Genomic DNA, 26718 nt, shown 5'->3' with positions numbered 1-26718 from the left:
CTCAGTCATATTCTGTTCTTCACTAAGATTTTTATTTTTTTTTTTATGAATTTTGAAATAAGTTCTTAGGGAAGTGCTGTAAGTTTTTTCAGGAAGTCATACACAAAAAATACAGTCAGCATTTCAGTTTTTGGATCAATATTTTGAATCAGAATTTTTTTAAACAGATCCATCTACTAATTTTTCAAAACAACTGTGCAGTATTGCTCCTCATCATAATCAGTTATTTTTGCCAATTTTAAGACCTTGAAATTAAGAAAACCTCTGTGCTTCTTGAATAAATATTTAGAACACAAACCTTAAGACTGACTTCATGTTTTCCTGAGCAGAATGTACCATTTTCCAATCATAGCCAAGGAGATGCCAAGAGCATTTCTAGACCCCAAATTAAGCAATTTAAAATACTTTGGCACAGATTACAAGACTATCAACATTCTTTCTCTTGGATATCAGCTTCTCTTAAGTAGTATTTTATTTCTCCAACATGTGTGCAAAGGAATGTTTAATTATTTTTTAATGGTTTAATTAATGGAGAGGCTGATGAATACAGAGTGCCTCATAATGAAAAGCAGAAATATTCACATGGATTATAAGCATTCTAAAGAATTCTCATTGACCTCAGCAAGCTCTGGATCAAGCCTCCACTGACAACAGTCATGCTTCTTATTTCCCCTGTAAAAATACTTCAGTCGGTCTGGAAGACAAGCGAAACAGCGAGACTAATAAGCACTTCACAAACAGATCCAGGTAAGAGCAGTCTGATACCTAAACCATAGGGGAGCGATCTTGAACCTGAGAAGTCTTCTTTTACACTGCAATACTCACTGATAATCCAGAGTAGAAAACCTCCATATCTGGTCCTGAGTGAGTGCTGCAGATCACACACCACCTTACAACCCAAATTATCACAGTGATTATCTAAAGTGCCACATTCTATTACTACTGTCCATTAATCTCCTTTTTAGAAATGTTGTTCCATTCTCATGTGTATGACCCAATATACAAAAGAAAAAAAGGATAAAAATGAGCAAAAAAGTTAAATCATCTCTCTCTTCCCCTCATCCTTTCCCTATGAGGGGGGAGTAAAAATAATTGCTGTAAAATTGGTATAACTTCAAATAGCAGTGTCCTTGCAAAAACTGATAACACATCAACAAAGATGGAACTAGTGTACTCCCATATCAACTGTTTTGTAGGTATGACCTTAAAGATGATACGGCATTAGCAACAATGTGACCAAGCTGAAAAAGATGCTTAAAATAGGGCATAACATTTGCAAACAGACAGCAACAACTCGCACCAGGACAGGACTTTTGTTCACAGCCCTTAATCAAGGATCAGCAAATGGAGAAGCCATTTCCAGGAATGTTTTACTCATCTGCCTTTAAGGTTACAAAATGTTATCTTTCCAATGGTAAATATCATGAAGTAATTCATACGATATAAAAGTTACTATAACAAGCTTTAATCAAAACAGAAAAATAGAAATAAATAAGACAAATAGTTCAAGATTGCTCTCTAACTTCTGAAGACAATCTCCTCTCTGGTCAAGCTGTCATCCACAAATTGCTATCTGGGAAAAGACCAAGCGCATCCTTCTTTTATGTGACCTCCACCATCAAATCTGCAATCATCATCTACCGTAAGTTGTACCATTTCCAAAGTTAGCTTTCTCCAGTTATATATATATTTTATATATACTTATTTATAAGTAAATATATTTTTTTTATATAGACACTTATAAATATGTAATGCACCATATATATCATAATTGGCTTTGGTAGCCAATTTCAGCATCCACTTTCCAGAAGATCTCAATCAAAATTTCTCGATCCCTATTAGTAGCACTTGCATTTGAAGATTTGAAAGCCCAGCCTATGTATTTAGCTTTTAATAGTGTGTGACTACCTGCAGTAAGACCTTTCCAGTCCCTTTTAACAATTATTTATTCAGCCAACGAGTATAGATTTTGGACAGATCCCTAATTAGCATAGTTAATTTTGTTCCCATGATAGCATAGATGGTCAATAATTAAAAATGGAAACAGCAGCATTGAAAAGTAATTGCAAACACTACATAAAATATTTAAGTATTATTTCACAAGTTTCACACTTGTTTCACACTCATCTCACAACAGAATTTTTTACTCAAAACATAGTAATTAACTGAGCACAAAGACAAGATGGGATAGTCAAATATTTTAGATCTAATTATCTAATAATATCAGAATGTTTGCTAACTGTTTTCGGTCTTGAAAAAATTACATGGATGTCAAATATTACATCTTTAAATCCCTGCACAAACATGAACACAGTGTCATCATAAGACCCCAGTAAATAGTGAAAAGTGTTAGCAGAAGAGACTTCAGCCAACATGAGGAGACTTAAATACAAAGACAAAGCCATAAATTCTTTTGTTCTTATGATGAAGGTTAAACAGAAAATACAGCAAAAATATAAAGGCTGTATACTTTTAATATGAGGCATTGGTTTCAGAGCCCAAAACGATTAACAGCTGTCAAGTTTATTCTGACCACCATATAACTTTACAGATATTTGTGGGTGGGGAGGGCTCTTCTGAAAACTTGAGGTTGTATGGGAAAAAAAGAACAAACATGCTTGTTAAAAAAATAATAGCAAGTTGATGATGAAGGCTGGCATTCTAAATCAGACGGGAACAAGAGTGAACCACTTCAATGGCAGAATGATTTGTGGAATTGGGATAAATAATTTATCTATCCTTTCAGAAGTCTTTTGTAATTTCTTTTTGATACAAAATATAAGTTCTGAGAGTAATGCAAAGAAAAGCATGGCATGGTCAAAGTGATCACCAAGGGAAATGACTTTTGTAATAACATTTGGCTAGATATGGAGTAAGCTACACTGTTTTTCTTAAAGCCAGAGAAAAGGTTGTAATCAAAACATAATTAGATCTTGAAGGAGATTTTAGCTTTGTAAATAGAAAAGGCCAGAAACTAATGATGATATGTAGAAATAATGTGCATAGACATAGGCTAGACGAAAGGATCTAATTCTCAGTTGAATATGATGCTGTTTCCATTCAAGAACACGGCAACAGAATTTTAGAAGAGAGACTACTGTAGCATTAAATGAATTCATACACCTGAATTTTTTCATGCAGTAATAAACGTTTAGTAATTGATGGACAGAACAATTTCCATTTTGAAGGTTATGTACTATGAATATTCCACTAGCAGACTACACACACTAATCCTCACAGTGTAATTTCCTGGCACCTTCTTTCTGCTTCAGCTGAATCTTAGAACTGGTGCAAAAGAAGCCATCTCAGTAGAGACGTATATGATCTCAAAATAAGATTTTGAGGAGGAATTTTTTGTTCACTCTTTGAGGTCCCAATATATGAGTACATGTACTTCCAGACTGCTGGAGAAGAGAAGAGAACAAGATGACATAACATCTCTCAGCAACTAGATTTGTTGTAGTTGAAATGGCTTGCCAGCAATTTAATAAAGAAATGTTTTCTGGTTTTTGTTACCTTGAAGAACAATATGAAAAAAGTATTTCTATGTCCAGTCCAGAAAAAAAGCTATATTTTTTGTTAGATTTATAGGTATAATACCCATAATCTCTACACCTATAAGAGAAGCATAATTCCTCTCCAGTTCCCATATACTTTCCTTATTCCACATATGATAATATAAACAACCAGTAGAAAAGTACAAGCAAAGTACCAAACAATTAAGAGAAAATGCAAGAGTAAAAGTGCAGGTATGCCAACATACTGCAAGGAAGTTTAAGAAAAAAATGCTAATCCTTATGTTCTACTTCAAGCACATTGTCTGGCACCGGTGTTCTCAGCGTGCTGTGAACTCTCTGTGCAACCAATTCACTACTCCAGTCCTCTTTATATTAAAACAGGACAGGAGAGGAGAGAATAGACTGGATATTCAAGATGACCTAAGGGAGTTGCAATGAAAATCCACAATGAAAGAAAACTTATAGTTTAAATCCTATGAAATGTGCAGCCATTGAACTGATGAATCAAAAATGAGACACTGAAAGGAAAGCTTCCTAAAAACAGAGCTGTACAATAAAGATTGGAATGTTCTTCGTATCTGGAAGAGAAAAGCAGGTATGTGATTACATACTGTTCTTTGGAATTTGGTGAATTTGTTTTTGTACAAACATTTAAAGACGACCTGCTTCTGTTCATAACTGCTTCCTCTGAATCTGGTATTTGTATCAAATTAAGGATATCTATCCTCCCAAAATGACTGCAGTTTTACCACAGTAAGAATCTATCAACTTTGTGAGGTCAGGAAGTCACATTTGTTTTAGTGCGTGCTACCTAACAGCAGATGTGCATTAAAATGTGTTGTTGCAGGATATATTAACCACATCACAGGAATAAGCCAAACAGCTGAAAGAAGAAGTTAAAGACCTTTTAGAAAACAAGCAGTCTCCCTGATCTCTATGAACCGAAATCACCCGTCTGACAGTACTAACACATACGGGAAAGAGCCAGTCACCAGGCAATAGGTCTGCTTACAGTCTTAGCCTTATAGCGGTGTACTTGTTTCACAGCTGTTACCCACTCTTATTCACATTCATTTTGGGGGGAGGTTTTTCAGTTGTACATTTAAATATCTACAATATACCTATACCACCATTATGATGCAGATATTATTTCCAAAGTATAATAGTTTTTACAGTAGTTTTAATGAAAGAAAAAAAAATTTTTTTTTTTTAATCAATGCCTGGTCTCACATTCTTTCATAACAACTCAATATTCTAGCTGCAAAATCCTCTCAGTTAATCAGCTTCTCATCTAATGTTTCAGTCTGAATTGCAATAACCCAGGACCCTTTACACAGTGGACCGCAACAACATTTTAGCTGAAGGTATTGCTTCTGCATTTGTGTGCAGACTATTAAAAAAGTGGGTTTGAGTATGTTATTGCCATTTTTTCAAAACTGATGATAACAGAGAAACACATTTAGTAGTTTACTACAAAGACATATTTCTACCAAAACAGAAAGAAGGAAACCTTTAGCCCTCATGAAGCCTTCCTGATTCCACTCCTGGTGTTTAGAGATGAGCTTTCACTACGACTTTATATCCAACTCGGTAGGAAAAATGTCACTAAACAGAATGCTGAAAAATGGTATCAGAAATACTGTGCAACATGTCTAATCTTCTAGCCAACCTTACAGAAGTATACAGTACAAAGCCAGTTTTGCCTTCTGACCATGATATATCTTCATTAGTAGATATATCCCTATTAGCACATTTTGCCATCACGTGGTTTCAAAGGTCAGACATTCTTAGAAAATAAAGCTACACAGATTTTACACTGGTGATCCCCAAACTTTGTGGATCATGGAAAACAGTACTAAGCCAGAGTTGCACTTATTAGCAACTTCATGCTTGCCACCTTCAGTTTTAACTTTTTTAAATTTCCTATGGCCACAAGCAACATTAAGTTGCTCTCCCAGACGGAATGCGGTCTGCAAGCTATAATCTCAGGACCACTGTTTTAGACCTGTTTCCTCTAGTCATTAATAATAGTTACCAATACTAGCAAAAGTCATTGAACAGATCATTTGACACTGAAAAAATAAAACTCAAAAAACCCTATAGTATTCACCAGTGGCTCAAATGTAAAAAAAAAAAAAAAAAAAAAGGTACTAAAAAAATACCTCTACAAGATACTTGCTTATAGTTTTTAAGATTCTGATATGAGCTTTTTACAATTTTTTTTCATATATGAATAAATTCTGAATATTTAAGACCCCTGTTTCTTTTCTACTGCATTCAGTTTCTTATCGGATGCGGATTATGTCTTGTTCGTGAAACTGGGTGGAAGTTTTTAATGGAGCTTTTCAGGAAGCATGCATCTGTTTTTTAAACCTGTTCCTTCCTAAACCTGCTAAAGTTGGCCCCCAAAACATACCAGGAAATAACTGGAGGATGAGGGCAGGAGGGGGGAAGGGAAGAAACTTTAAAGACACCTTGTCTTAATTAAATCTAGAAGTGTTACTTCCTCCTGTTCCACTCGGTCACGTAGAGCTCCAGCACATCACACCTGACTGGGGGAGGGGACGGGTTCGTATTGCAGCTGCCTCCTGTAATTGGGAGCCTGGAATTAATGAGGTGGAGCCGGCACATGCTTGAACACAGCATAAAATGAAACGTGGCAAACAGTGTGGAAAAAAGAAAAAGCTGCTTTCTTTTGTATCAGTACTCCTTTACTGATACAAAACGTAGAAAGACAAGAGAGGAACACCAAACGCGACACTAACGAAGGGACGAGCAATGCCTGCAGCAGACATGTTTTTCATTTGGGTCTCGCAAGTGGCTGCTAGGCTAGCACCTGAGCAAAGAGCTACAATAAGATTAGCTATCCAACTCAATAAAGACTAGTCATTGGCATTTTTAGTCTTTTTTGGTCTTACAGTTATTTTCCACAATCTAAGGCCCTAAATTTCACCCAACTGTTGCAAATATTCTCAGCTGGAGCCTCTCAGCACACAGAATCAACATGTAACTTCTGATGCAGCTGGAACGGCAGCGGCCTGGGCACTCCCGGACCCAGCATCACAGCAACAGCAGCTCTTCCCCATCAGCTCTCAGCAGTCAGCTCTAGTCATCTTCCCGTAGGTGAGGCCAGATATTTAACTGTTGTCAGTGCAACAGCCTCTTTTTTTTTTTTTTTTTAAACTCAATAGATGTCTGCAAATCCGGCCTGTACACTTTGGATTGCTGCTCTGAATGAAGCTCCCCTTCTAAAACATTGAGCAAACAGAACATTTCTACCAAAATTATCTTCCTCTTCAAAATACTCCCTAAGTTTCTTATACCATTCCTGTAAAGCAGTAAAGCATGTCTCCTACTTCAGCCGGCAGAATTTCAAACCAGGTTAAAAATCATTTGACAGAGTTCAGGATAGAAGTCCTATCTGGAATAAATACTACAATTTGGGAGTTCTTGACTTCAGTGTTCTGTCCTAGGCATTTGAGTGGTTTTTGTTGCTAAAAAACTCAGTGGAAAGAGATTTACCTTCTCAGAAGCTGAATGAGCTGTCCATCACGAACAGTACCCTCATGGCTCATGTTCTCCTACTCCGGCCAGGGTCCACATGCCTCTCTATGTGGGAGCACTTAAACATACTTCTACAAAGATTGCATAATTAAATAAAAAAGCTTATAGGCAGAGCACATCTCTCATCTCAAATCTAAAATCTAACATCTCATCTAAAATCTAACAAAAAGTTAGATTTTGTTTTATTGCTCCTATCTGCAAAGCAGAGGAGAATTCCTTCACAAACAACATACTTAAAAATCAGCACAAATTCTTCTGTAATTTTACTGCCACACTATAGCTACCAGAAACTAAGAACACCAGTGATTGCTGCTTATAGCGCAACCTGAGCTGATGTGGAGCTTGACAGAATTGACATTGATTCAGCTTTGCTATATATACATCATTTCAAGTAGTTATTATTAGTAATTCCATTAGAGGAGAAAGGCGACATTTAAGTATTTATTAGTTGCTGCTGGTCCAAAATCACAAGTGCAAGCTTAACTGGCTCAAACCCATTTCTGTATCAGGAAACAGCAGTAAACTCGGAACAAGAAACAGTTCCTTCACTAGCTTTTATAATGCCCAAGGATAAACTTAGTTTTTCCTATAGAACCAAGAGCTATAATGTTTTAGCTTTTCTGACAGTCAAGACAAGAAAGATGGATGTTGCTCTTAATGATTTCTTCCTACTTCCATTTCCTATTTCTTTACTCATTTGGAAATTTTAACTCACATTTTTCACTTTCATAACTCACTTTTGAAGACCTGGGAAGTTATGCAAACTCTCCCAGAACACGGCAATGTTTCATTACCTGTAAAACAATACGGACAGATACAAGAGCAGCCTTGCAAAGGCTCCTTTCTCAGTTACACGCAGGATTGCGTCCCAGCACGACCTCACACACCAGATTAAAAAAAAAAGCTAAACAATGCTGAATGTGCCAATTCTTTGATTCTTAAACTAAGGTCACTAAAAGGAAACTGGAGGATGAGAGGTTTACCAGTAAATCCATCTAGCACTTGTGTACTTAAAACTTTGTGGTCTGTTTAATGCTAAGAGCTGCTTTTTAAGTTGCCCTCATCCGCATCTCTCATATTCACGGAGGGTTTTTTTAGCCTACTTAAGACAGTGAACAACATGAAGAGGAAGTTAAAGAGCACTAAAAGTGAAAAATATGAACAGATATATCTAACAAAAGCTTAACTAATAGCTGAAAAATTACTAATAAGAACATTGACATTATGTTTTCTGCTAACAAAGACAGACCATTGAAAGACAGATGGTGATAGTAAGAATCAGCATAGCTATACTCTACGCTATTACAGAAATTATTTTGGCAACAAGGCATCTCATTTAACGGAAAGGGACAGTTCTTGTTTACTATTCCCAGACACAGAAAAAGTAAAATAAATGTCTCCCTCCCAGGAAGCCTTGAGGAAAATTACTTTGCCTGAGACGCATCTTAAATTCCTGAGAAGTTAGGCAAAAACTGCCAGTTATGTACCTAATCCCATTCATGACCCAAGAACCAGGTGGTATCCTATTTCCATTGGTCCTCATCCTTTTTTTCCCTGCATTAAAAAATAAAAAAATTAAAAAATTAAAAAAAAATCACTCAACTTAAATGCCTTAGCTCAAAGAACTGACATTAACAAGCAGTTAAACCTTGAATAACATTTAAAAAGAGTCTTTTTAATATCTAAGGTTAGAAAGAAATATATATTTACTGTGCAATTACTTAATATTTGACCACTCTAATACACATACAATTTCCATACATACACCAGGTTATTTATGAATTAAAATAAAAAAAGCAGATCAGGACCAACTGCACTGCTGACTGACGTTTTTGCCCCTGCACTTAAAAGCCAGTAAGGCAGAAGAAAGGCATTTTTCACAGCCTACTTGTTTCATGACAATAAACAACAATAGAAAATCTAGACCAATCACTGCAGATTAATCAGGGCTAAATAATGCCAGAGAAATCACGTAGGAGTCAACAAGGTTAACAAGCTGAGCTCAGGTTACAGAGATCCTCTGCAAAAGTAATTCATAGCTTAAAAACAAACAAACAAACAAACTTAGGCGCTTTATAGGACAGATTTAAACAGAGATGAAAAACCAAAGGCTCCTCATTTTGCAAACATTGATAACGTGGATTCCACAGCTCAACACTTTTTTTTTTTTTTAATAATTAGAGCATAGAATTAATTCATGTATGATGAAATACTCTTTACATGAGATTTAAGAGCACTAACCAGGGTAAATCATGTTGTGACTGCTGCACAACAAAGGTTATGTGAACCTATAAGACTAGGCAGTTAAAGGAGCTTTTGTTTAAATCAAGAAGTGGAAAATTAAATCACTTTCAGTCTTATGTAGATGTTCAAACTTGTCCCTCTCAAAAGGCTTACGTACCAACTCAGAATTATCCCACAGCATGTTGTGAGCAGCTAAACTTATCTTTCCGCTCTTCCCGTTTCTTTCCCAGTTTTGTTTATTTTACCTTTCTTCGTGGGCTACATTGTGCAAGGAACAGACTGGAGCTCGGCAGTAAGGAGGAGACGGAGGGCCGATACCCCCGAGCGGGGCAGCTGAGGCGGCAGCGCTGCGCGAGGCTGGCAGCGGCTCCGCAGGAGAGCTCCCACCGCGCCAACGGCACCAGCCTCACCAGCGGCAGCGCACGGCGGCCGAGCTCACGAGCCAGAGCGCTCAGAGCTGCGCCACGAGTTTCGACCAGGCTGCTGGGCAGCCAATTCCCAGAGACATTGATGAGCGCCAGCGAGACCACTGGAAGCTGGGAACCCGAGCGCGTTTGAAACACGGAAACGCTCTTTGAAAGTGACTTGGGAACTCAGGAGCCTACGTTTCTTCAGGAAAGAGCAAGGCTTGTTCATAGAGGACACTGTTTTTGAAGAAAATCAAACATTTCTGAAAATGTTAGTCTAAATATACTGGTCTCCAATTACTGTTACCATTAAAGCAACAAGGAAAAAGCAGCATCATGTATATTAAATCTAAATTTATGGTTCTATATATTGATAGAAACATCTTATAAATGACAGTGAAAATACAACAGCCAGTTGCCTTTATTACAACAACACTACTGATCCAAGAGAAAAAAGAAGCAGTGGCAGCAAAACCCCCCATGAATTTTAAAATAGATTTTGATAAATCTAAAAGGAATTAGGATTATAGACTTAGCCTCTAAACAAAAACTTATTGCATTTTAGTCTTACTGCTTGCCTAATGCATGGGTATTTCAATTTTCTGCTTAGAAATACAAGTTAGAGGAATGATGAATGACCAATGCCTGCACAAGGTCTAGCTATGTTATCCTCAGCTATCTCTTTGCATAATTAGTGTATTTCAGAACTTCTGTAAGTGTAAAATAAAGCGCGCCTGTTTAACATGACACTTCAATGTCTATATGCAGCAAAAATCAAGTTAGAATCTGATTCAAGTACTGGCTAGCAAGGAAATGTCCTGACAGAGATCAACATTCACCGTTAATTCCATGTTGCACGGTTCTTACCCATCACTTCCTCTGCTCTATAACAGAGCACTGTGCTGCATTGACTTCATGCAGTAAACTGATTTTAACAAATTTATACTGCAGTACTTCCTGGGGCTGGTTTTAATTTGCTTCTTTCACAGCTACACATCCTGCCCTAGAAGACTATCACAGCCATCGCAGGTCTTGAAACAGTGCAAGCGAAGCAAGCTCAAACTCAATCACACAATAAACAAATAACAGAACGATAGCTCCCATTTTAATAACAACTTAAGTAGTCTCTTAAATTCTGATGAACAAATTTTCTTTGTCTCACTGAGGAAAAATAAGAGCATCACCATTTTACAGCCAGTGACAAGCAGCCACAGAACCGGTAGGGGATATATCTAGTTCATCTGAGAAACGTGTGCCACAACCACAAGTCCCCAAACCTCAGACAGTCGCAAAGGCATCCTCCAGAGCAGTTCTTGGGCCACACACACACAGACACGGGCAGCAAATCCATTATTTACAAGCCGTTAACAAATTCAAGCGGGGAGAAAAGGGCATAAAAAGCTGCTATTGCTGGTAAGAGGGTTCTACTGTAACAACAAAAATAGCTTTAAATATCAAAATATACTAGCTGTCCAAATTCAAAGCAAATTTTACACTGTGCACAGGAAGTTGTTGTGTTTTTCTAAGAAGTCAGAGTACCAAAAAAGACGAAGAAAAATAAACACACACAAGGAATATAATTAACATGTTTCAGATGTAACCAAGAAACAAGCAACGATACATGAGAACAGCTCTCAGGTAAGTAACACAATGAATACAATAAATAATGTAGCGCATACAACATATAATCCAACACAACATTGCTCAGAAAACTCTCACCTTTATGCTCCAGACCCGACTGGTTCAGCTTAGTTCAGAAGCAACTACAGAACTTTCAGAAAAGAGATGACAGAAACTTAACTCAACTAGTCCGTATGACATAAAAATACATTCAGAACTTAACTATTTTTAAAGGTTAAATTGTAAATAGCATATATTTATAGCAAATACTTGTGCATACTTTTCTGCTCTCATGCAGAATCTAGTCGCACAGCCCCTCCCTAAGTCCCATGCTGCTCAGCATCACGTACATATCGCAGCCCGCTTCTCAGACGCGACAGTAGAACACTGCAGGCAAAGACAAATGGGATGTGAATACTGACAGATCTGACCGTGAGGAATACAGATGAGCGTGCGCTTATTAAAGCCAGCAACTTGCCTTTGTTAGTATCTTCACACAGTGGAGGTCCCCATTCCTGGATGAAATCAAAGGTTTGCAGCAGAAATTCCATTAATTTCATGGGAAGACAAACTTTACCATCAGCTTCTGCCCCTCCAGCTGAGGACTGGTGTTGTTTTGTTGATCAGTGCGACTCTGGAAGGCTGCAATGAGTGCCATTTAGCTTCAAAACTGTTCACTCAGACTGGCACAGGAGTAACTACTACACGAAGAACACCAAAACACTTTCTTTACGAAGGTCATACATTTAAGCCTCAATTATCATACTTTTCCATTTGCCTGTCCCACAGTTCAAAGCTAACAAAGGTAAGTGAATGAGATCTGTTGGAGGAGGAGGAGGTATCCAAAAGAGGCCCAGTCAAACCTAGCCACTGCGTTTACATTTCACTGAAGAACTAGCTTATCACACAGAAGAGCAAAATCACACAATTGGACCTTCGGGCTTAAATAGGCTAATTGTAATTCCAATACTGCTAAAAATACTTTCTGTATTTACTAAGGTATCTGCCTAGTTCTTTGCTACATCGATAAGAAATCGTATAAATAAAACCAGAATGTGTTCTTAAAGCTTTAATCAGTTACTTCCTCAGAAGTTAATAAAAATAAATCATTATAAATTGTCTCAACATTTCAGTAATATGCAGCCAGTATAGGCCTAATATTCAAAACAACATCTCAATGCTTTATCCTGCTTAATCATGTACATAAATTAAGTCACTTATGCTATAATATGCTACAGGGCAAGGTTCTTGCCCTACAGATATTAAAATCAATTTTTTTTTAAAACACATAAAAATGACAAATTTACACTTCTTACAAATAAAGTAAGTTATAGGAAGGTAATTTTGAAGGGCAAAATCTTGAATCATAACAGTTTTATTAGGAACTAGACATAAAGTTTATGAAGTGTTTTAATCCACACTCTTAAGAAAAAACAGACTAGTGGACTATGCCATCTTCTGAATTACATTTTTAGAAAATCAAATCAAAATTCAATTACATTCTAACAGTGAGTTGCAATTGAGCAGAACCATTAAGCGCACAGAATCCAATATTTAAATGTATTAAGTTACCTACAGTCACGTTTGGAAACAAAATGCTTCAGCACTTTTGAAAATTCTACGTAGATATATGCATCCATCGGTATCAAAGCATCTATAAAAAGGGCCTACAGCTCCAAATAACGCAAAGAGGTATCTTAGTCCGCCAAGCCGGTTCCATCGCAGGACGGACAGCACTGAAAAGATGGCGATTCATTTCCCATCAACGTGTCAAACGTTCACTAAAGGCGGCAGGTCACTGAGGTAAATGAAGTTTATCCCTCCTTCTCTATGAAGGGATTAAGCTCTTCAGAGCAAAGAAAATTCAAAGGGCAATCTTTATCACCAGTGTAAAGCAAACACATTCGGATTAAGTAACATGTGCCACATAAAAAAATAGCAGCTGAGCGCCTTAGCATTTCCCAGGACACATTCAAACCCTTGCAGTATTGGTTTCCTCATGAACAACGGCCAAAAATGTCACCTAGGTTGTTACACAACCACCGTTGCCTTCAGTATCTATTCACAGATTAATTAAAAGAATCAACCTTTTAACCCAACTAATGACTGATTTAGCAGATAAAACAGGATAGAAATTAATCAGTAATTGCAATGATCTTTTAACATAGCGGTAGATTTGGATGTGACCCTGCAAATTTAGAACTAGAATGTGACTTAAGAGTGAAGATCACTTGTGGGAGTCTTGCAGGTTCACAGCAAAACTATTACACATTCTGCTGACTTTTTCATAGTTACCGACAATTTGAACAAGTTCAAATTACTGTGAAGATCTGAGGAGCTATGGCTGGAGCCGTTCTGTTCCCATACAGGCAGGATGATTTTATTACAGTCCCATTTGTGTGTGCGTGCATGAATATATAAACTCTAACTCTCTCTCTACACACACACACTACAACATATAGGAACATATACACTATAGTGTATATATACTATAACATATACATTATGAATAACGTATAATTCGCCCTTTTTTCTGCATTTTGTTAATCAGTGGAGTTGACGCTAACATTCTGTTGAGAGCCACATTTGCACACCTGTAAGCAATAATGTACCTTTTTCGTAAAATACTCTTGGAGCATTTCCAAACGCTTGCTTGGCTTCTGTTTGTTTTTAAGATTTCTAGCCTTAAAATATGGAAAAGTCTTTTCTCCATATCCACACTGGATAGAAAGAGCAAATGGGCTTAAGCTCTAAAAAGAATCAATTAAGTTAGTGACCAGGAAAAATTTTTAAGCCATAAAGATAGTGAAGCTCCAGAAACGATTGCCTGGCGAAGTGGCAGAGGCTTCTAGGAAAACCTTGCAGAAACATCTATCAGGAATAACTTCATTATTGTTTATTCAAATATTGGGACAGAGGATAGGACAAATGCCCTCATGAAGTCTATCCTAACTTTGTGATTTTACAGAGACATAGTAGTATATTCATGTACTTCCTAACTTTATTTCCCCCTAAGGTTGGTCACTTCTAAAGGCATAGATAAAATGCATTTGGTATTACAAAAATCTACAGACTTAAAAAATATATCTTCAAGATAGTTCACTGCAATCCTGACCTGACTTCCATTCGAGACTTCAATAAGCACAGGAATATGCTGTAAATTTCAAACATTTCCATCAATTATTTGAAGAATGGCCCATCCTTTCCCTCTTTAATGGAATAATTCTAAGTAGACTGTTTTATTTAAAAGTCTAACACATGACTTGGAAACATTTATCTATCTGACTAAAGGATATACACAGTGCACATTTTACATAGAGTCTTCATTTTTCTTCACAAATTTTCTCTGTATAATCCATCATATTATATATGCGATATTAAATACAATTACCAATGATGATATGTAAAATTTAATTTTTAAAACATATTGGATTATATGATTTTCATCCCTATAGATCTAACATCAGTCTTTATTTTGACCTCCAAACAAAACAGCCACTAAAGTACAGTAACTCTGGTTTCTTGATTCAACTTCATTATGAAAATGTAACTACATCTCCTCTGCAAATCTGCATCAAGCCAATAAGCACACACACAATTCATTTCTTAACAGATATGTAACTTCACAGCTGTCAATAACATCTGGCTAATTTCTTTTTGCAAATGCTCCTGATTTTGCCATGTTGAAAATGAGCATATGTCAAGTCTTGTTCTGTACCTGAAAATAATTTAAATCAAATTCAAACTTCAATTGCCAGTTTTCATTACAGACAGTATCATAAAGAAAAACAGCATCATTTAAGAAAATAACAATTAATTTCTCAAATTACTCCATTACAATGATATGAACATACACTTAATAACTGGAAACTACTGCACTGCTAACCATCATCCGCTTATGTATTTGCTATTCTAAAGACAACACAAGATATAAAAGATACTAAAGGAAAGCAATCAAAAATTCACTTCCAGTATACCACGCAGCAGAGTCACCGCTGTAGCTTAAGAAGTGCCAGACTGCAGTTCATGCAGCCATATCCCATATGGCTTATAAGCACCTAACCCAAGCAGTGGAATACACGAGCTTAGAGCTTAGTACAAGCTGCAATGCTGATTTGGGACCCTCGGTTAACAGCCAGGCAGCCAGTCTGAACTAAACCTAATGCATGCTGCTATTACTATCCAAACTAATTATTCTTCAAGCTAGCTCAGGTTTATGTATACTACACTTTTGACTGAATCAGAGATATAAATAGGGTGTTATTTGTAGATGGTCTAAAAATAACCATTTCTTTGTAATTTTTTGAAAACTTTTATATTCTCCACAGTCTCATAAATTTTTTGTCAGTTTGTAGCAAAGCATACAGACTGAATAGACATTTTGGATGAAACCTTTCTGATTTGGGGATGAACCCCTAGTTCATTTTCCTCTGCTGTGTCACTAGAATCAACAGAAGAAAACACTTGCATGACCATGGTTGATCTAAGCAAAAGGTACTAAATCCAGTAATTGGTATAATCTATTTTCAATTTGATATCAAAAGTCCTCCACAGCTCCCAAGACTTTATCATGATTTAAGATTTTATTAACAATTAAAATAAATGGCAAAAGTACAAGCAATAGCCTTGCAATATCTGAAAAGCATCCTTGGATTCTTGTATGAGATGTCACAAATGCCTCTCTTCTGCACCGCAGTTATGCATATTTTCAATTTATGAACAGTGATATGGAACATACCTCACCAGAAGAATTTAACACTAAAAGAAAAATTACTTTCTATGAAAGAACTATTTTCTTCCTCACAAAATCTTGTTTTATTTCCCCCAATGAGATTGCAGTGAATGTCCGATTTGAATGCCAAGAACTGCACACACAAACAAAGAAATTCAAAGGAGAGGAAAAGACATGCACACTAAATCAATTTTATCTTCCTTTTTTTCCACTCGGACATTTCTATTTCATTTTTATTGTGTTTATTTTATCTTTGTGCACATATCTGAATTATGTTTAGCTCTTGAATTTGCGTTACCATTTTTCCTCTACTGTTACATGCCTTAATAGTACAATAACTTGTTTAGTCTAACTCTCCTTTTTTTAGTCAAGATCATAAATAGCAAGTGGATATGCTTCCTTTTGTTCCCCTTCAAAGATATACTTCCTAATAATGCATCTTCTAATCTTTCAAAGATTTTACAAGATGCATGGAATTTGGGGGTTGAAAATACTTTCCAGCATCAGTTTCTTAAATAAAAAAGGCAATAAGATTTGTGATGAGTTTTCCAAGCAACAGCCAATGCTGAGCTGCCTTGGGTTTAAACCCTGCAGATGAATCATATTCCAATTCAGCAAAGCACCCTTAAACATGCATACCTATCTTCAAGCACGTAAGTAGTTCCTCTCACTTCCAGCAGTTGTTTCAATGAGACTAGTCACCAATCACACTTAAAGCCAAAGTATAGGCTTAACTACTTCAACGAACAAGAACCAAAAACACCATACTTTGAAGGATAAAGTCTTCCCTCAGTTTGCACTTTGTTTCGGTAACTCTATTACTTATCAGTTTCCTGTAGAGCAGATCACCCAAGTGTTAGACTAGATCTTTCACAACTATTAGCTGTGTTCAGTAGTGCAGCGCTGAATCCATAGATACAGTATGTACTTACCCTTGAAGGGCACCAATGCCAATAAGCTGAAGAGTAAAAAGCAACAGAAAAGGGAACACTAGAAAAGAATACAAAAAAGTTCTGCAACGGTACCATGAGGTCAGAGGCACAACATTTCATGCATTCCTGCACAACTGCTAGAAAGATGAAAAACACCACACAGACGTCCCAGAGACCTCCCTAGAGCCTGTACCTATATTTTCCTTCCAGTCTCTTCTTCAGCAGTATCTTCCTTCTGTCACAAAACACATTTTCAGTTATTTCCTCCCGGCTCTTAGAAGAACGCTATTAGCCGTTGTGCTGCTGCCAAACAGCCGTCCCTACAGCACAGCTGGGCTACTCCAAAACCTGGGAGCTGCTTTGCTTCACCTGCCTTGCTCTTTTACAGGACAGTCACTTACATCTGACACCTTCCTTTTACAGTTAATAGGGAGAAATGGATAATACCAAGGCATGATTCAGCTGACCCTACTTACGTGTTCACTTCAAACCAAGATCTAAACCTCAGAAGTATAAAGGAAAGCTAGGCAACTAACTTACAGCTATAGCTGCCAAAAAGTAGGTAGGATAAATCCTACCACTAGAGCCCCAATCATTAAAAGACCAAGTGCAGACATTGATGGATCTCATTGTATGCTAACACAAACAGACATAAGCAATTTCTCTTTCCCTGAGAAATTATAATTTGTAGATAAGACAAACTCCATTTAAATAATTAATGCCTGAAAGTCAGTCTCTGTTTCTCTGTCTCTCTTATTCCCCCCACACACACATTTTGTCTGTAAATAGCTTGCATATGTTAAACTTTCTGCTGATGCAGTGACAGTTTCAATAATTCTTCAGCCAGATTAGATACTTATTCTGGTCAAACCTCTATCTCATTAAAAAGTATACACAATTTTCTTTAACATGGTATTCCAGAGGAGTGATGCTTTTCTTTTTCAGTTAGTTGACCATTTGTGAATGTGCTGGTATAAACGAACACAATACAATAAGTATGGCTTATTCGTGCACATCATTTCTCCAGAATTGCACACACTTTACAAAGTACAAAGTTAGAGGCCCACTGGCTGGCGATACCATTTGTTTTCCTAAAGCTTCAGTTCTCCAAAGATAAGACGACTGTGGCCTACCTGCCTAACTGCTTTTTGCTTCACCGATCCCAATTTTTCAGGCTTTTTTCAAATATAGATCGCACTTAAATAAGAGGTATTCTTTACTCAGATACTCCTCCTTCATCTGTAAACAGACCTCATCTTCTATGAAATTTATTGCACATTAAAACTATTAAGACAATCTGAACACAGCACTTCACTAAAACAACCCTGCATTTGGAACCTCTATAACACACGGCATCACTTAAGTCTTGCATGCAGGCAGCGTTATATTGAATTTGATAAATATGTTAACTTGTCAAAATATCTTTTCCTCCATGTCTAGTTCCTGAAAATAAAAAATTAAAAGAGAATAAATTTCCCTGAGGTCAGTGGGGTCTCCATACTGTAGCTAAGGCTGCTGCGTTCAGTGTCTTGTACATGAATCTAAACAACAGCAGACAAAGAGCTGCTAGTTAGTAAGCCACAGTGAGATATTTTAACAGCTTGAGTTAACCTCAATGAAAGGGAGTTTTAACCACCATTCTTCATTTAAGGTATCTACAGACGAGCCTCACTTTCTAGAATCCAGGTGAATTCAAACAACAAGAGACCGTTTTCTTACTCAGTTCCCAGAGGCACAAGTATGCTTTAAGAGAGTTTGGTACATGTTTCACAGGATTTGGCCTATTTGCACGAACAAGCAGATTTGCACTGAAGATGTCCAGCTTCAGCATACACTTGCTATCTTCATCAGAACGTTCTGCAAGACTCAGTGGAACAATTGGCCCAATCCTGACAAGTTATTTAGGTAAATAAAGAGTAACCATATTGCAATGCTACAAAGGAAGTCTGAGACCATTCCAGAATTAGAAAAAGCAGAATGCAGCAGAGCCACCCTGTTATACGTTTTCCAGTGGAGCACTTGTAGGCCTTGTTTACTGAGAAACAGCGAGAGAATAACAAAACGGCCTTGAGAGAAATGACATTACACTATTCCAAATAATACCAACCGCAGACAGTGTCTATCCTAAAACAATCATATGACAGACTAATAACGGATTAAGAACAGTCACCTTATAATAAAGTCTGAATCCAGATGGACCACTGACCGCCTACACGATAGAGCCATATTAAAAAGTCATGCATAATTCAAGGCTATTGTATATATCTTACTGGGCAAGCTGAATGCCTTTTATACTAAGAATATGCAACAGAACAGAGTTAATAGAACTAAAAAGACCCAGATACAATATATATTTTAATTATCTCAACTCTGTTAAGCTGATACAGAAGTAATCCCCTCTAAGCTTTTCAAAGCCAACTTGCCATACCTTAGCAATCAAATATTATTGAGTTTATAATTAAGTTTAATTAGGTCAAAGAGTATTTCAGTTATATTGCCTCTCAAATACATAACAAATGCTCATTCAGCACTAGAAGCAATCAAAATTAATGAACCCTGATCTAGTGTATGCAAATCACACTTAAATCTTGGTTATTTTTTGTTCATATTTTATATTGGGACATTTTATTAACTTGCAAGTTGGCAAATCAACAGTAAGATTTCTCCAGTTCAAAATGCACTAACAACTTACCCTTTGGAAGTAAAGGTACCATTTACTTTCAATAATGTTAGCTGATATATGTAATCAAAATAAATAGCTTTTCCAATGCTTTGCATAAGGAATTTTACCTTCTTTATGAAATGGTTTTACTTACCTAGTTCATAATGCATCTTTTGTATACTCCTTCACCTCAACATAATATATTAAGAAGGCAGAAGCAAATTCCATGAGTATAGAGCAAATCTTGCATAAATTTGATAGCAGAGAAGAGCAGCACACCATCACCCTTTTTCTTCTTCGGAGCAGGGTTTTGGTTAAATAGGCATAATTTAATTTGGGAAAAAAAAAAAAAGATAGGTGCAAGTTTTGTGTTAGGTTTTCCCAGCTTATTGCTCTGGATACCTCCTGAGTTACTAGCTGAGACTCACTGGGCACATGGTATCATCTATCACCATTACAACATTCCAACTACCTTACCTGTTTCGCAATGGCAATTTAAAATACATTGCCTAGCTTTAACTATCTTGCTGAGTGCTCCGGGTAAAAACTTCCAGATAATAATGTCTATCACTGCTTGGTTTAGTATGAGTCCAAAATCTGAACACCCAGAAAGCACTTGGTCTAAAGAAACTAGGCAGACACCCTGCAGAAAGATGGAGAGCATAGCAAAGGAGTCAGCTACCCGGCCCTAACCGTGCAGCAGAAGCCCTGCGGTGGCTACGAGGGCAGGTGCGCTCCTCCGGCAATAGGACAGGCTGAGGAGAAGGTGCCACGGGCAGCAGGTCTACGCCACAAACTGCGCCTCAGAGAAGAACGAAAGGGGCAGCAGCACCAGGCAATGAAAGCACCTGCCGAAAAATCAGTAAACTGCTCAGAATTTAAATAAGGAGAGCCACACTACCTGCACAGGGAGAACCACCGAGAACTGCAGAGGCACGCTCTGGTGTTTTAAACAAAATACTGCTTAGCCCCCTCTATACTCTTGAAAACGGGGTTATTTCTCTGTTTCAATTCTCCAAGCCATAGAAGGAAACCTATCAAATCTAAAGTTTGTGTACCCCATGTTAACACACAACGCCTGTAAATCGATTCACATATGCAAATCCCTCTAGAGTATATCACCACTTTAAAAGCACAGGCATGAAACACCACAGGCAGAGTTAACCATATTGACTGAATACAAGGTAAGCCTTCCTGCGCAGGCCAACGTGATCAAAAGTATATTGGATAATAGGCACATTTTCCCTTAAATACAGACTTCTGACTGCAATGGCCTCAACTGCCCTCGTAATCTGCTGGCCACATCTGTCACAAATTATCACAAACTATTTGACACTGAGGGTATTACAAATACACTTCTCAAGCTGGCAACAAAACGAGCCAAGACCAACCAGTCAGTTTAATGTGCCAGTTTATCAGCTCCTGAAGCACCAATCCCAGTCCGGATCACCAAGCAAATACAAAGAAGAGGCAACGCACTTAGGTCACCCATCCTCGTGCCGAGTCAGCAGAGCTCCAAGCGGCATTTCCCGTGCAAGGAAGCTCAGTCTTTATGACCGATTCCCCTTGAAAAGACAGGTGGGCTGGCAATGGTCGGTCATGAAAAAAATTTAAAATCTATTTTTATAAAAAGACTGTAGACAGATAATGATGTCAACTGGCAGGACACCCGGCCATCTGCATACATATGCTGCTATCCACTGCACGAAGCAACTCCAGTCTTTAAATAGTGAATACCCTCTTTCTTTCCCATCTCTCACCCACTCCTGGACAAAGGTGGTGAACAGATGCATTTACACAACTTGGGAAGCTCAGACCAAGTAAAAGACAGCCAGATCTTTCCATCAGCAAGTACCAAAGCCAAGCAAAAGAAAGAAAAAAAATTGCTTTGCAAGTAGAGGCCTAGCCCCAAGCTGCTGCAGCAGAAGGCAGCTCCATACGTGCCTAAGTAACTGCATCATGTAACCGGCAGCGCTTTGCTACCGCTGCAGCTCAGGGAGCTGGTGGAGCTGCAGGGAAGTCATTCACCTAATCATGTAAACCAGGAAGTGTGCTGTACAGGAAAGCCTAATATGTTTATTTGTTAAATACATATGCCATTTAATAAAAAAAATAATCAGTTTTATTACAGAGCCCGAGAGATTTATTTTCTGTAAAACTTTAATAATATATAATTACACCAGTTAGGTGTAATTTATAATAGGGAACACACGCATTCAGTTTTGATATCCTTAGCCACTGCCCTGAAAAATGAATGCTCTCATTGAGGATATACGCACAAGCAATTTTGCAAACCTTTTCAAAGGCATAACAGAGTCGCCAGACAAAGGACCTAAGTATTTACTTATTTACATTAAGCTACCATGCAGAGGCTCCAGCTAAGCGCAGGGCCCCCAGTGCCTCAGCGCAAGCGGCACTGCCCGGAAGAGCAGAACAATAAAGGGCAGCGTATGAGACTAACTGAAGCCATGTCAGAGTGGCCTCACTTGCGCAGGCTAAAGACGGATCTCCTAGCCCAGAAACGTGTCTCCACCACGAGTCAAAAATCAGATGCCCAGGGAAGTGTGGGAAAGCAGAGTAAGTACCTAGTGATGCCCACAGTTTACTCCCCCAGTTTCCGGGAGGTCCTCAGGAGGGTCTCTAATAGCTCTTGCTGGATTTTTCCTCCATGAATTTGTCCAGTTTGCTTTCTGAACTCTGCAAACCCTGAGCAGCCGGAACACCCTGGGCCACAATCCCACCACCACGTGCCCCGCGAAACAGCATCGCGCTTGGCTTCTCGTGAATCTACAAACAACAAGTTTCACTTTGTGCCCCAGTAAGAAGAGAATGCATCATCTCACACTGATCATATTTCAGAGACCTCTGTTACATGCCCTCACCTTCTCTTCCTTCCCCCCCAAAAGCTTCCAGTACATTTCATTGTATCTTTTATATGTATTGTATAGAGCAACGCAACAGAAAAAGGTGATAGTGCATAATATCACCACAGTTCACTTGTGTGAGGTACAGATTGATTCTTTTTGAAATTTGCCTTCATAAACATGATGACAAAAAACAGTAAAACCTCTGCTCTAACAAAATACCTAATTACCTGGAACATCAATTATGGCTCACAAAGAGCAAAATCCAGAAGGAGAAAAGACAGATCTCTCCCCCACATAAATTGCACCTCCTGCAACCTCACTCCTCGCTCTTCCGTGTTGTTTTATTCACACACGGAAAAATACCTCCGCAGGTAACAAGGACGCAACCCAGGCTGCTGGCTTCCAGCCGCCCCTTGTCAACTGCAACTCTGCCACGCAGCCACAAGACCCCGCAGCGTCTGCTGGGGGTGAGACACACCCAGAGCTTAAGGAACAGGGATCCAGGCTGCTCAGCGTGCGGCGCCTGAAAGAGCCTGGGCCTGCCTGCACACATCCATGCAGATAAACCCTTAAATGTAACGTCTCCTTCAAAGGACAGTTACACTTCCAAAAGAAAAATCTAACCTGACTGACCATTGTAAAGATGGTCATATTTACAAGTCTAAAATCAGCACCAAAAGAGAGCACCTAAGGGCAGCTTATCCCATTTGCTTATCTCCTGAAATGCAGTTTATGGAAGGGCTATTTACATGTCCAAACAATAAATTGTTCCTCTGTCTTCTTAATACATTACTTACGTTTCCACTGCTATGTTTCTATTCCATGCTACCATATTTCATATGCCGATGACCATTTTTAGCATGATATGCTAATTTTCAATGTTTGCTGTCTGAAATAGCACTTAACTGCAGTCTATTTTAGTAGAAAAAGGGTTTTTTTTCCCCTCTCATTATAAATACAACCATTTATTCACACAAATCTTGCTTCATAAGAGGCCAATATGGGTTAATTGGCAGCAGTGTATATATTCTGAATGCGTATTTTGTGTTCTAAAAGTCCAATGAAAAATGGAGTCAAAAATCACTGTTTACAATTAGAGATAATATCTCAAGAACGCTATTCCCATTAAAAATGAAAGATGCAGGATGTTCTAATTTAGTAACATTTAACTCTTCTTCACACATTTTATTACATGAGCTAAAATAGTCACTTTCCCCAAAGATGATAAAATGAAGCTTCAGATGATTAAAACAAACAAACAAAAAAAAAATTTAAAGAAAAATTAAGGAGAATCCCAGTGTCTTTCCACAAGCATCAGCTCCTAGAGCAAACAGTGCTCCTGTTCTGGGACTTTTAAATGCATATGCACTGGAGAATCCTACCACGCAATACAAATTATGAATACAGACTATGATGTCCTTATTATCAGATATAGCTCTGCACATCAGGAACAACAATATGTTTCTGCGTTGTGGATCCATACAATCGTACATTTGTCAGACACTCTTAAGAAAGAAAATATAATACACCTACAACAAAGAAATTTTGCAAAAGTTACAAAGGCTGCGTTACACACAGTAATTTGGCCACGTGGAGAGGCACAATCGCTTGAAAGCTAATCCACGTTTTGAAAAAGAAGAAAAACACAACAGTATTACGTTTTCACATCTGCTAATAAAAAACCCTGCCAAAACCAGCAGGTTTATTTTCTCTCTCTCTTTTTTTTTTAATTACTCTTTTTCTGCCTGTACTACATGAAAGGTCTACAGAAAGGGGGAACTGATTCGTTAACTGACTGTGGACAAAAACACCAAAAATGATACAAACACCAGAGGGAATGATAAATTCCTCTACATCTTTTTTTGTTCCATGGATTTGAATTACTGAATGCTAAGAACACTTACATCACAGCTGCAACCTTTACATGGAAAACAACAGGCATTGCAGTTTAGTGTAATTACAGTCACTAATATCTTGACCCAACATCCAGCAAAATCAACAGAAACCTTTTGGTCCCTAATTTTTAAAGTAAACAGACATCAGTCACTGTAATGAAAAAAAAATTTTAATAAAGCCAGTTTTACCAAATTAGACAACTCAATAATTCACTCTTACTTAAGAAACAACTAAAAAACCTCCAAAAATCAGAAGTATGCTATTTGTACAGAAAAGCACACACATAAAAAACAGCATTTAGAAGCCATATGTCTTCTGATGGCTTCTTGACATCTGAAGTGTGCTATAGAACAGCACAGCTGGAGTCTCAGTGCTTCTCTTCAGTAATGGTGTACATAGATCTTATAACTGTATTAATATCATATCACATGGCATCACACCACCAGCATTATCCACCACTGACATAACCGAAATAAAATCTCTTACTCAGCCGTGCAATGGGATAAAAGGTCTGTTTTAAGTCCTGCATTCACAATGAGCTTTTATCCTGATGCTTATTTACTAATAAGAGATTCACTGCTTTACAACAATCTGTCATTCCGACTTTTCATTTCTTCAACTATTACACAGCAAAAACAGGAAAAGCCATAGTATAGCAAATTTAAATTTCTAGTAATAAGCAGAAGAACAGTTATTCATGCTATGTATGAAAACACTGCTGCTGAAAGGATGAACTGGTTTGTTTCAGAGCACACATAATATCTGTATTGTATTTCATAAGGAGGAAAAGAGAGAAGAGAAAAAAAAAAAGAAGAAGAAATTACTCACACTTGTATCCAGGCTGCAGATGCTGATTGTGTCTTCATCCTGAGTACTCTGTTTTCGTTTTTTCTGTCAAACAAAATGAAAAGAAAAGCTCAGTTCTGATGAATTGGACCAACTGACCACCAGTATGATTTTGAAACAGGTATCCATAATGAAATCATATGTGTACATATCATATACAGTTAATACTTTTCTCTTTCATAATTATTAGTCATTACAGTCATAATGCATGTGAATAAGTTGTATTTTCATAAGTTCAAACCCTGCTTTTAGCACATTAGTATATTAAATGCTGCTCCTTTTTCTGCTCACGGTGAGTTAGGTTCACTTAGATTAGCAAACTTTTATTTCTAACGAAAAACATGGGACATTCTTGCATATTGTAAATTTTATTTTGGCACTCGGTATGAATTTCTGTACCCAATGAAATTGTCAGGAGGAGGAGAAATTAGTACTTTGTGTTGAGAATCAGTACTTGGATTTTTCAAAATATATATTCAGCAATCAGGTACTACTTCCAGAGAGTGAATATTACATAGTGAGGATAACAGCTGAAATATACTGCAGGAATTAAATTAATACATACTTGTATTACAACATCCACATCAGTGATCGCGTTCTGCCCTGTATTCTCTCTTTTTTTTTTTTGACCCTCCCCTATGTTATTATACAGGTTCATTACAAGATTAATCTTCATGCTCCTCAAATAAAAAGTATGAAAAATTAATTTAACAGAGCTCTACATTTTCTACCAGGCCAGGAAGATTCAGGAAATGCGAGAAGCCACAGAACATATGACCCTCATTTTTCGAGCTGTGTTGTCTTCCACTGTCAAGTAGAGATAAGCATTCACAGATGATAACAGCCGGACTCCAGTTTCCACTCTACAGAAGTCAGTGATGAGCAAAAAAAGACAAAAAAAACCCCCACAGATGCTGTACCAAGCCCAAACTTACATGATGACCAAAGTTCAGCTAAAAGTCGGGATCTGCATACTGTGCAGGTAAAGGTGTATAACTGTTTTCTGTATCTCACAGAAATACTAAACATGTTAAAACAAAGTCAAAAAAGCTGAGAACAAGGACATGCAGAAACACTGCATGAATACGCTACACCTGTGAATTTGTAGACTACCGTAAGTTTGACTTCAGAAATATCACACTCATAACTGAGGGAAAATTGTAAATAAAGATAAAAAAAAAAGTAATATGTACCCCCCTCCCCAGTACCCACAGCCACTAGCTCTTCTGATGCAGAGTGGTTTTAATCCACTCAGCCAGTAAAAACAACACTGTACCTACTAGGTCTTCCAAGGACAGGACTAATAAGAAGGAGGAACTGCTGCTTTGATGAACTAAGATAAAGACTATTTCTTATAAAATCCAAAAGTTTTTACTTAATGCTGTTATTAAAATAAAACTGTAGGTGTTGAAAATTGTCATATTTACTCA

General features: G+C 37.6%; 1 protein-coding gene across 4 annotated transcripts in view; it reads right to left on the bottom strand.

Annotated features, from left to right (window-relative positions):
* Positions 1 to 26718, bottom strand: part of ARHGEF3 (Rho guanine nucleotide exchange factor 3) — a 156427-nt gene that overhangs the window by 54487 nt on the left and 75222 nt on the right. For 3 of the 4 annotated variants that reach the window (XM_067303753.1, XM_067303751.1, XM_067303752.1), the window contains one exon: positions 25271 to 25333. The exons of the other annotated variant lie outside the window; for it this stretch is intronic. In XM_067303753.1, the coding sequence (XP_067159854.1) occupies positions 25271 to 25333 (63 nt within the window). The remainder of the gene's footprint in view (positions 1 to 25270; positions 25334 to 26718) is intronic. 4 annotated transcript variants of the gene reach the window in all.

The sequence above is a fragment of the Apteryx mantelli genome, chromosome 12 (genome assembly GCF_036417845.1).
Source record: "Apteryx mantelli isolate bAptMan1 chromosome 12, bAptMan1.hap1, whole genome shotgun sequence".
Classification (NCBI taxonomy): Eukaryota; Metazoa; Chordata; class Aves; order Apterygiformes; family Apterygidae; genus Apteryx; species Apteryx mantelli.
The sequence above is the reverse complement of the archived record's forward strand: the minus strand, read 5'-3'. Positions and strand labels throughout refer to the sequence as shown.